The following is a 12,347-nucleotide window of genomic DNA, read 5'->3' on the forward strand; positions in this document are numbered from 1 at the left end:
TTTTGGTCTCATCTGACCACATGACTTTCTCCCATCACTCCTCTGGATCATCCAAATGGTCATTGGCAAACTTAAGATGTGCCTGGAAATGTGCTGGTTTAAGCAGGGGAACCTTCCGTGCCATGCATGATTTCAAACCATGACGTCTTAGTGTATTACCAACAGTAACCTTGGAAACGGTGGTCCCAGCTCTTTTCAGGTCATTGACCAGCTCCTCCCGTGTAGTTCTGGGCTGATTTCTCACCTTCCTTAGGATCATTGAGACCCCACGAGGTGAGATCTTGCATGGAGCCCCAGTCCGAGAGAGATTGACACTCATGTTTAGCTTCTTCCATTTTCTAAACATTGCTCCAACAGTGGACCTTTTTTCAGGAAGCTGCTTGGCAATTTCCCCGTAGCCCTTTCCAGCCTTGTGGAGGTGTACAATTTTATCTCTAGTGTCTTTGGACAGCTCTTTGGTCTTGGCCATGTTAGTAGTTGGATTCTTACTGATTGTATGGGGTGGACAGGTGTCTTTATGCAGCCAACGACCTCAAACAGGTGCATCTAATTTAGGATAATAAATGTAGTGGAGGTGGACATTTTAAAGGCAGACTAACAGGTCTTTGAGGGTCAGAATTCTAGCTGATAGACAGGTGTTCAAATACTTATTTGCAGCTGTATCATACAAATAAATAGTTTAAAAATCATATATTGTGATTTCTGGATTTTTTTTTTTTAGATTGTCTCTCACAGTGGACATGCACCTACGATGATAATTTCAGACCCCTCCATGATTTCTAAGTGGGAGAACTTGCAAAATAGCAGGGTGTTCAAATACTTATTTTCCTCACTGTATATAAAACCTGCAACAATTTCAGGCGAGTACTAGTTGCTAGTACGTGTAGCCACAATCTTCATATGTTTGGGTTCTTCATATGTTTGGGCTACTTGCTAAAAAGGCAAGATAAAAAAGACATTTTAAATCAAGACACACCCAGTGCCAAATTAAGTTTGCTTTGAAAATTTTAAATCTTACAAAACCATATGGAATGATGTGTTTTAGTCTGATGAGTCCAACACAGTGATCCATAGAGACAGCAGCTCTTTCACTTTGAAACTGAGACTTTCATTGGGGTGAAGAAAAATCCCAATTATAACAGCACAAAACCCTATATAGCCACTGCATCATGACAATGACTACCAGAACCATGACCACCAGAACAAGATATAGGCTTTGGAATGGCCCAGCCAAAGTCCAGATCTGAATTTGAATCCAATCAAATCTATGGGGAGTGCTGAAGAGGTATACGCAAGGGAAATTACCAAACCAGACTTCTACTCACAAAAATGTAATACAATGATCACATCTAAAATCTAAAAAGTGCTTTAACAACTATACTTACTATCGCTTTTCACTTTAATCTAGGTTTCAATTTCACAATTAAAAATTAAAAAGGCATGATTTTACAAAAACCTGCCAGGGCTGTTTAATATCCAGTATTTAAGTGACGGGAATCCTTTTGATTGCCTTTAACATTTTGATATATTTATATGGTGTATAAGTTTGGGAAAACTAACTGCTTACAACTCTAGTATGCAATTATGTTATAACTGTGGCAAATCTCCACAGCAGTGTGGCTTTAGATACAGTCATTCAGAGCCATTCTGAAATTCCAGCACCAGCTAGCTGATCTGTGATGAGAGCAGAACACTAATGAGCAGATTACGACTTACCGCCGTATGTCCTTTAATGGCGATGAAGCCCTCTTTAATCTCCATAGCATCCACAGGCCATGTGGTGTTGCTCGAACGCAGGATGTCAAGGTCCCAAACCTCAGCCTACAAACAGAGAAAAAGAGACTGTAAATCCAAAAGCAGTGTACTAATGGAAAGCATGAATAATAAGCGCATGTAATGCCAACCCTATCTTCATGCAGCAATGCCAGTGTCTGGCAGCCATCCTCTGGGTTCTCCTCATTGTCCTCAGGAATGAAGGGGCACCAGATAAGTCTTCGATTCGAGTTTAGTGGAGTGTCTTCAGGTCTCCGGATATGCACAATCACCTCATCTCTGTTTCTTAGAGTTAAGGGGCAAAAAAAACAACACTTTCCTGATACACACACACACACACGATATTGTGTTATTTCTGCTGTACACATTTGCAGGCTTGACTTCTATGTATTAAAAGTCATCTAGTTTATGCAGCATGGTCAGAAATAACCACTTTTGCTTGAGAAAGATACTGTATTTTGCCATTTTCACTGGTGAGCTGCCAGATGAACATGTTGCCGGCTTCGTCCACACAGCCCAGCAGGGTGGAGTCAAGATGGGCAAAGGCCAGGTCTGTGACAGAACCAGTAAAACCCTTCAGCAGCGTGCGCTCCGTCGAGCCCAAACGCAGGACACGGACCATATAGTGATTGTTGGCACCTAGGAACAGGCAAGTCAGAATCACCTTTCTGGATGCTAAATAACAAAACGAACGTCAAACACTAAACATGCCTTGCTTGATTCATTACATTTGATTCAAGTAAGAAAATTATATTTTCCACAAAATCATTGATTTTATAAATACATTTATTTTACTAACAATAATACGACAATATTATTGATGCCACACTGATGTAAAAATGTATTTATCATTTTACTCATATTTATCATTTGTCATCATATTACATATCAAAAACTAAACAATTAAGAAACAAGTTAAAATTCTCAATTATGCAAGACTGCGAAACAAGTTGTGTGAATCAGATTAAAATTACCGAACTTGGTGGTAAATTCATCCATGTGCTTTATCTTTTGAAATTAAAAACGCTTCATAAAATGGGTTCTTTAAAAAGGCAGACTGATGATTCACGCAGCGTTGCACTTTATACTGACTGCACGGCATTTCTGTTATTTCCCCTTTTTAGAGAAATACTGGCAAGTATTATTATATTTATTTTTATTCCTTTTTTTAAAATATGTTCCATTTAGTAGCACTTCTACTTCACTCGTTTAATGTGAAAAAAAAAAAATTTTTAAAGGGTAGTGTAAAGAGAGCTTCGGGGGAGAGGGTCTGCAGAGCTGAGCAGACTAGCCAACATTTTTCACCTAACTTCACTCCAAATGGTTCATCTGGATTAATATCAGGTTACAGTGCAGAACAGTTCAATGAACTAATAATTATTATAAGTGTCTAAAAAAGAAAACGAATTCGTGCATGCGTTTCTGCTCCCTTGTGCTGTCTCTGTCACAATGGAAAAACATGGAGAGTAGTGAAACCATTAACTGTCGATGCCACCCTCTTCCTCCACAATTTGTACTGATGTTTGTGTAAATAGTTGTGTGACACTTTCTGCAAACTTTGTTTTGAAGAGGTTCCAGTTTGCAAGTGACTTTTGTGTGACATTACACCTGTTGCTCACCCAACAATCTTTCATGATTATTGGGTACGTGCTGGTTCTCTTTTGGACAGATGACTTCATACCGAGTTGCATTTCTGGTGGCTGAAAGTCAAGTTAATTGGATGTTTTTGAAGGATAAAGCATCCACTTCTTGAAACCATGTAGTGTGTAGCCTGCCATTCCTGTGATTGTTATTGTTCAGCTGTGTCAGTAGCTAAACTGTTAGCCATACAGCTTCAATAAACAAAAACAAAGTGCTATTATTTGAATCTGAGCGCAGTTGTTTTGAGGGGGCACTCGAAGTAAAGCCACCAATTGATTTCGATGCCAATGCTATGGAACAAGTTATTATTATTATTATATTCTTATTAAACCGGAAAATCAGGACAAGTAAACATTTTTTACCTCAATCCTGGCTTTTAACCACAAAGAGCTGAATTGCAAATAATCAAAGCTCAATTCACAGTTCAAGCACCAAAGACATAATCAGCCATCAACTCCTGGCGGAGCACGCTTACCTCTAATGGCATATGCCAAGTATGAATTAGAGACCGCTATAAGTTTGCCATAGTAATACTTGTGCTCCCAGTCATATTTTGCCACTGGCTGGATTTTAACCTGCAAAAGAAACACATATGTATAAATGCTCTGCTAAAGCTATACAATCTAATGTAATTTGCAACAACAGACTGAAATACCTTGTTACTCCCACGAGCTTTACTGCCAATGCTTGAGTCTCGACTGGCGACAATTACCACATTGCTGGAAGTGATAGGAATGCAGGTCGAGTCATCGTCACCGGTCAGGGAACTACAGAGTAAATCACACAAAACACATTCGAAATTTATGCAGGTGATGCAAAACGCATGGCACTGAGCCCCTAAGATGACACCCAGTTCCACAGCAGAATCGCAGAAACTGATCAAAATAACTGAAGTAAATAATCCTTTAAAAAAGATTGAGAAATTCAGAGCAAATATACATTGAGACCTGCGTACTTTCCAACAATGTAAAGGAAAATGTAAATATTTCTTGCTAACCATAACATGTTAGGAAACTGCTGAACAGACAGCTGGGAGGTTGTGGTGCGCAAGAATTGTAGTTAACCCCCTTCCAAATTCTCACTGATCCACATTGTAGGTTTCACAGATCAGTTTTTACTGAGCACTAATTTCATGCCTGCATGGGTGCTCCCCTTGCAATTACATCAGTGTCTAGCAGCTAGTCAAACTGATTTGAGTCTGACGAAGACCGATGTGGCCACAGCAGTGTACTCGCGCACTGTGCGAGTATGTACAGGTTGTTCCAGAGTTGATAGTTTGACTTACAATTCTACTATACATTGGGATGCGGCCAGTGTAGGCATATCCCGCCTTGTGAGATGCCTTACTCATGTTAGCGTATTTATCTCCTGGTTTTTTTTTTTGTTGTTTCAAAGCCCAGTTTTTAACTCCGACCCTCCACTCATGAACAGGCACAACACTTTGTCCCCACACACACACACACACACACACACACAGGTGCATCTCAAATTAGAAAATCATTCAAAAGTTGATTTATTTTAGTAATTCAATACAAAGTGAAACTTTATTATTTAGATTCAGCACACACAGACTATTATATTTAAGGTGTTTATTTCGTTTAATTTTGATGAATACGGCTTACAGTTAATGAAAACCCAAAATTCAGTACATCAGAAAATTTGAATTTTGTGAAAAAGTGCAATATTGGAGAGTATTGGTGTCATACTCTAATTAGCTAATTAACTCCAAAACACCTGCAAAGGTTTCCTGAGCCTTTAAATGGTGTCTCAGTCTGGTTCAGGCTCCACTTGACAGTTGTCCAGAAGATGATCATTGACACCCTGCACGTGGAGGGTAAGAGACAAAAGGTCATCGCTAAAGAAGCTGCTGTTCACAGAGTGCTGTATCCAAGCACATAATGAAAAGTTGAATGGAAGGAAAAATGTGGTAGAAAAGGTCAAATGAAGCCCATTTAAGAATTTGGAGGAGATTCACAAAGAGTGGACTGCAGCTGGAGTCGGTGCTTTAAGAGCCTCCACGCACAGACATATCCATGGGCTACAACTGACCCATTCCTTGTGTCGAGCAGCTTCTGAACCAGAGATAACGTCAGAGGTGTCTTACCTGGACAAAGGACAAAACTGTTGGACTGTTGCTCAGTGGGCCAAAGTCATCTTTTCAGATGAAAGGTAAGATAATTTTGCATTTCATTTGGAAATCAAGGTTCCAGAGTCTGGAAAATGAGTGGAGAGTCAGTGCTCAGTCAGTGGTGGTTTGGAGAGTCATGTCATCTGCTGGTGTTGGTCCACTGTTATATCAAATCCAAGATCAGCACAGCCGTCTAGCAGGAAGTTTTACAGCACTTCATGCTTCCCTCTGCTGACCAGCTTTATGAAAATGCTGACTGTATTTTCCAGCAGGATTTGGCACCTGCCCACACTGTCAAAAGCACCAAAAGTTGGCCATGGTTAAATGACCATGGTGATGGTGTGCTTGACTGGCCAGCAAACTCAACAGACCTGAACACCATAGAGAATCTTTGTCAAGAGGAAACAGTGCCACAGACTGATCACCTCCATGCCACGCTGAATTGAGGCAGTAATTAAAGCAAAAGGAGCCTCTACCAAATATTGAGCACATACACAGTAAATGAACACCAAATATTTTTTGATTGGTCTTATGAATTTTTTGAGATGGTGGGTTTTTGTTAAATGTGAGCCAAAATCATTCAGAACTAAAAGAAATAAACATTTGAAATATATCAGTGTGTGTGTGTGTGTGTGTGTGTGTGTGTGTGTGATGAATCTATATAATATACAAGTTGCACATTCTGTATTAAATTACTTTTGTATTGAATTACTTGTATTGAAGTCATGGGCAAAAATATCTGCACCCTTGCAATTCTATCAGAAAACGCAACATCTCTCAAAATTGTTCCAATTGCAAATGTTTGGAATTCACGTGCTTATTGATTTTGTTTGCACTGCAACACCACAAAAAAAAACAGAAGAAAAGTCAAACTTGATAAGATTTTACAGAACTCAAAAATGGACTGGACAAAATGATTGGCACCTTGTCAAAATTCTAAGACATGATTGCTTTTCAAGCATGTGATGCTCTGGTAATTTGTATTTAGACACACCTGTAGGCAATACAGTAATCACACCTGCAACCAGTTACAATGGAAAAATATGACTCAACCTTTGTGTTGCGTCACACTGAGCATGGAGAGAAGAAAGAAGTGGTGTTGTCTGTGGATTTGAGAGAAAAAAATTTTGGAAAAACATGGACAATCTCAAGGCTACAAGTCTCCAGAGATCTTAATATTCCTGTGTCCACTGTGCGCAATATTATTAGGAGGTTTACAGCCCATGGCACTGTAGCAAACCTCCCTGGACGTGGACGGAGGAGCAAAATTAATAAACAACAACAACAACAACGAAGGATTGTTCGAATGGAGGATAAAAAACCTTGATTAACTTCCAACCAAATTCAAGCTGATCTGCAGACACAGGGTACGATCTGTCACCATCTGAATGAAAAGGGACGCTTTGGTAGCAGGCCCAGTAGGACCCCACTGCTGACTCTTCTTCTTCTTTCGGCTGCTCCTATTAGGGGTCGCCACAGCGGATCATCCGTCTCCATACCACCCTGTCCTCTACATCTGCCTCTTTCACACCAACTACCTGCATGTCTTCCCTCACCACATCCATGAACCTCCTCCTTGGCCTTCCTCTTTTCCTCCTACCTGGTGGCTCCATCTTCAGCATTCTTCTACCAATATAATTCATGTCCCTTCTCTGCACATGTCCAAACCATCTCAATCTCGCCTCCCTCACCTTGTCACCAAAACATCCTACATGTGCTGTCCCTCTAATAAACTCATTTCTAATCTTGTCCATCCTCGTCACTCCCAACGAAAACCTCAACATCTTCAGCTCTGCTACCTCCAGCTCCACCTCCTGTCTTTTACTCAATGCCACTGTCTCTAATCCATACAACATCGCAGGTCTCACCACAGTCCTATAAACTTTCCCTTTCATTCTTGCAGATACCCCTCTATCACAACCCCACTGCTGACTCAAAGGCATAAAAAAGCAAGACTGGAGTTTTCTTAAACTTATGTGACAAAACCACAATCCGTCTGGTAGAACGTAATTGAATTATTAAAGTTACTCGAGGAATCGTTACATCCCTAATATATGTTATTTATTAAAATATAATCGCACATTTTGATCTGTTCTAAATCTACAGTGCATCTCAAAAAGTATTCACAGAGCTTCACTTTCTCCACATTTTGTTATGTTAGTCTTATTCCAAAAATAGATTCAATTCGTTATTTTCATCAAAAGTCTACAAATAATTCCTCGTAATGACAACATGAAAGAAGTTTGTTTGCAATCTTTGCAAATTTATAAACCAAAAACAAAATTACATTTAGAAAAGTTTTTACAGGCTTTGCCATGACACTCAAAATTGAGCTCAGGTGCATCGGTTCCACTGATCATCCTTGAGATGTTTCTACAACTTGATTGGAGTAAATTCAGTTGATTGGACATGATTTGGAAAAGCAGACACCTGTCTGTATAAGATCCAACAGTTATCAGTGCATGTCCAAGCACAAACCAAGCCATGAAGTCCAAGGAATTGTCTGTAGACCTCCGAGATTGTATCGAGGCACAGATCTGGGGAAAAGTACAGAAAAATTTCTGCAGCACTGAAGGTCCCAATGAGCACAGTGGCCTTCATCATCCATAAATGGAAGAAGTTTGGAACAAACTGATTGATCGTGGGAGAAGCTCCTTAGTCAGTCAACGAGATGACCAAGAACCTGATAGTCACTCTGAAAGAACTCCAGTGTTTCTCTGTGGAGAGAGAACCTTCCAGAACAACAACCATCTTTGCTGCACTCCACCAATAAAGCATATATGGTAGAGAGGCCAGACAGAAGCCACTCCTCAGTAAAAAGCCCACCTGGAGTCATGTCTGGAGAAAACCAGGCATTGCTCATCACCTGGCCAATACCATCCCTACAATGAAGCATGGTGGTGGCAGCATCATGCTGTGGGGATGATTTTCAGCAGCAGTAATTGGGAGACTACTCAGGAATGAGAGAAAGATGAATGCACAATGTACAGAGACATCCTTGATGAAAACCTGCTCCAGAGTGCTCTGGACCTCAGACTGAGGCGACGGTTCATCTTCCAACAGGACAATGACCCTAAGCACACAGCCAAGATAACAAAAGTGTGGCTACGGGACGACTCTGTGAATGTCCTTAAACGGCCCAGCCAGAGCCAAAACCTGAACCGGACTAAACTTCTGATGGAGCTTCTGCAAAGAAGAATGGGAGAAACTGCCCAAAAATCTTTGTGCCAAGCTTGTAGCATCACACTCAATTGTTTTGTATTTGTAATAAATTTGCAAAGATTTAAAAAACTTTTTTTTACGTTGTCATTATGAGGTGTTGTTTGTAGAATTTAGAGGAAAATAATGAATTGGATCCATTTGGGAATAAGACTAACATAACAAAATGTGGGAAAAGCACTGTGAATACTTTCCGGATGCACTGTACATTAAATTAATACTTTTAGGTATTAAGTTTTTAATACTAATTTAATAATCAGCATGGGTATGGACAGCTGAGGGCATTATGCAAATGTATGTTTATTATTAGTGAAACCCATCTAAACATAGAGCATGTTTAAAATTACATAAATAATCAGGACACCAAACGGAACTTTTGCCATGTTTCCACACGGACAGTTAATAAAGTGATACCGGAGAAACGGTACCTCTTCTAACTTATATGGATTACATAATCAGAGAATATTAGTTGTGTGTGTGAATTTATTGAAAAGTAGATATTTCAAGCGTTCTTTTTATATATTTATGATGTCTGTGAGGCAACTATTCACTGAGATTCATGGTGTTTTATTCATGTCAGTAGGAGTAAGACAGAGTACGTGTGTGTGAATGAGAGGGAGGGCAGTGGAGTGGTGTGGTTGCAGGAAGAGGTGGAAAAGGTGGAGGAGTTCAGATACCTGGGGTCAACAGTGCAAAGTAATGGAGAGTGTGTTAGAGAAGTGAAGAAAAGCGTGCAGGCAGGGTGGAGTGGGTGGAGAAGAGTGACAGGAGTGATTTGTGATAGAAGAGTATCTGCGAGATTGAAAGGGAAAGTTTATAAGACTGTTGTGAGACCTGCGATGATGTATGGTTTAGAGACAGTGGCATTGAGTAAAAGAGCTGAAGATGAGGTTTTTGTTGGGAGTGATGAGAATGGACAGGATTAGAAATGAGTTTATTAGAGGGACAGCGCATGTAGGACGTTTTGGAGGCAAGATGAGGGAGGCGAGATCGAGATGGCTTGGACATGTGCAGAGGAGGGACATGGAGCCGAATGTTTAATGATAAACTTATTTTCCAGTGGAGTTTATTATTATTTTTTATATTTGAGTAACGACGGTGTGAATAAACGAGTGTTGCGTTGAAGGTTTTAATTTCGCCTCGTTTATTTGTTATATGATTAACAAATTACAGTATATTACCTCATACTGCTCATCATTCTTTAAGATTCTTGGTGTCACTGTAATGCATCTCCATCATAAGTCGGGGAACACCTGTATATATAAATACAAATGCTAGAAGCTAGAAGTGAGAAAGTTTGCTTACATTGTCTGTGCATCAGCCATATTCATGCTATCTGAGTTGTGAGCTGTTGTTTCCATCATAGCACTTCGAACCCCTGCTCCAATAAGGTCAGTTCCCAAAAGGCCGTTTAGCTCTCCATTACACGAGGTGTTCCGCTGGCTCTCACCTGCAGCACTGTCTAAAAAGAGAACAACAAACAAAAAAAAGACAAACTGTGCTCAGGGTTGCATACGTAAAGCACAATCAATACACCGCAGGCTTCCACAGTCAAATACAGCAATATATTGTAGATGTTAAATGCGGCTGAGAGACACAATTAGAACTAGGAGTATTTTTCCTAACAGTTGCCTATTTACATTTTAAAGCGATGCAAATACACATTCACATCTTAAGAGCCGCACAGACAAGGGTGCCATCCGTAAACAGCTTGTTTTCTAAAAGTTACACAATGAGAAAAGTTCAATTTCCTTTCTAAACCTTACAATCGACATCGCCCGGTATTTTTGTGGCACGTTGCTAAGAAATTTCCAAGAACGTTGATAGCTGGATACATGTTCGACTATATAATAAGGAAATGCCATGTTTTTTATTACAGGACATGGTGTTTTCTCGAGTGACCAATAAATACGTGATTTACGTGAACATTGTGTTCAGAATATTGAACCCAGCGAAGCGAAACGACTAGTTCAGAGATTAGCACTGTGTGCTAGGAAGCTACCCTCCGACGTCAGGCTGCTGTCCTTCTCTCATTCAGTCATGAACACGAAGCATAGTATAACATTCAGTTATAAACTGGATTAATTAAATATTCGCGTCGTTGAAAGGTAAGGAATTTTGTAACAAAAATAAATAAATACATGGCTAAAAACAAATCTTCACAGAGCGACAGCGAACTGCTGCGGCCTAGGGCGCTAATGCTAAGTGCGGCGCCTGCTAACCAGCGTCCCCCAGTCCAGGTAACTTACCGGCAGAGTTGGAGGGCCGATCCAGTTTTAAGATGTCTCTGAGGTGCTGGGTCGCGCCTTCTATATCTATACTGGGACTGGAAGCCATAAGCTCTGAAAGGTGCTGTAGCGTTACAAGACAAATTTCCACTTTAGTCTCCTACTCGCCGCTCCGAAAATCTTACAACTGTGTTGACTTCCGCTGGTGCGCCGTTAATTTCCTTCCCACCACCGAGAACCTTTTTTTTGTTTCCGTCGTTATATGTAACCGGTCCTCACATTTCAACCTCGTTTGCCCCAATATACTGTATTGCTTGTTTTCTATTAATATCAAGAACTTCCAAGTACCACACTTAAAGCATTATTTTAGCAGCAGGGTATATCTGTAAAAAAACAACAACAGTGCCATCAAACATCAATTTGATCGCCTTTATTTTCATATAACCGAACAGTTCTGTTACACGCGATTTTATTCTCATGTTTCAAAAGCAAACATTCGAATTTCTTTTTTTCCTTCTGATGCTACCATTTATTGGAGATTGTAAAAGGAATCTCCATAGTGCAAAGCGCGCATGCCCAAAATAATTGCATGAGACTAGAAAGAAATGATGCGAGACTTGGGGGGGCCAAAGTCACCTCAACTTTTATCTGAAGTTCCAGTAACACTGCTCTGAATGCTCAAATGCTTCAGCAAAAAGACACAAGGCACAGGTTATTTCCAGCACCTGTACAATCAGTAAAAAAAAAAAAAAGGCGAAATCCCCTGCCAATAGAAGCCCCCAAAATCTTTGAAATCGCTAGTTTCTGTAAACATTCGTTTCTCCTCAAACCTCAACTTTTATCTTATAAATAAAAACTTTTAAAAAGCAAAATAATTAACTTAGTCTTGATTAATATTTTTAACAAAAAGGTATGGAGAGTTTGTGTACATGATTTGGGTCGTCAGATGGAGGAACAGTCATATTTTAGCCTGCAAAATATTACTTCTTTTTGAAGCACAAACCATTTCCACATAATTATCCACCTTTTTAAAGCTTGAAACGATAGAAAAATTAATCTTCTACCGTTCAGATTAAAATTTTCTTGGCAAAATGTGTAGAATTCTTCAAATAACTGGATTCAAAAACTACTTCACGGAACTAGTGATCATCAGGGACCACAATTAGATCTTCCTTTGTAGTATGTTATTATTGAACCAAAGAGGTTTGATAGAACTGTGGGTTCAATGTTTACAATAGAAATGCTTTACGCTTGTGTTGTGCAAAACAAACAATAGGTAAACACTTACCACATTGGAAAAATAGAAACATTAGCTAATTAACTGCATATTTTGTGCAGTTAATTCATTTTTGACTACA

The 12,347-nt window shown here is 39.7% G+C and overlaps 1 protein-coding gene across 1 annotated transcript in view; it reads right to left on the bottom strand.

The window, feature by feature from the left end:
* edc4 (enhancer of mRNA decapping 4) overlaps window positions 1-11,227 on the bottom strand; it is a 32,021-nt gene extending 20,794 nt beyond the window's left edge. The window contains exons 1-7 of the mRNA XM_046864058.1: window positions 11,011-11,227; window positions 10,067-10,223; window positions 4,070-4,181; window positions 3,890-3,989; window positions 2,226-2,412; window positions 1,905-2,052; window positions 1,717-1,821 (exon numbers count right to left, since the gene is read on the bottom strand). Coding sequence (XP_046720014.1) covers window positions 1,717-1,821; window positions 1,905-2,052; window positions 2,226-2,412; window positions 3,890-3,989; window positions 4,070-4,181; window positions 10,067-10,223; window positions 11,011-11,098 — 897 coding nt within the window. The 5' untranslated portion in view covers window positions 11,099-11,227. The remainder of the gene's footprint in view (window positions 1-1,716; window positions 1,822-1,904; window positions 2,053-2,225; window positions 2,413-3,889; window positions 3,990-4,069; window positions 4,182-10,066; window positions 10,224-11,010) is intronic.
* Window positions 11,228-12,347: the final 1,120 nt, after the last annotated feature.

This window comes from Silurus meridionalis, chromosome 13, assembly GCF_014805685.1.
Source record: "Silurus meridionalis isolate SWU-2019-XX chromosome 13, ASM1480568v1, whole genome shotgun sequence".
NCBI classification, from domain to species: Eukaryota; Metazoa; Chordata; class Actinopteri; order Siluriformes; family Siluridae; genus Silurus; species Silurus meridionalis.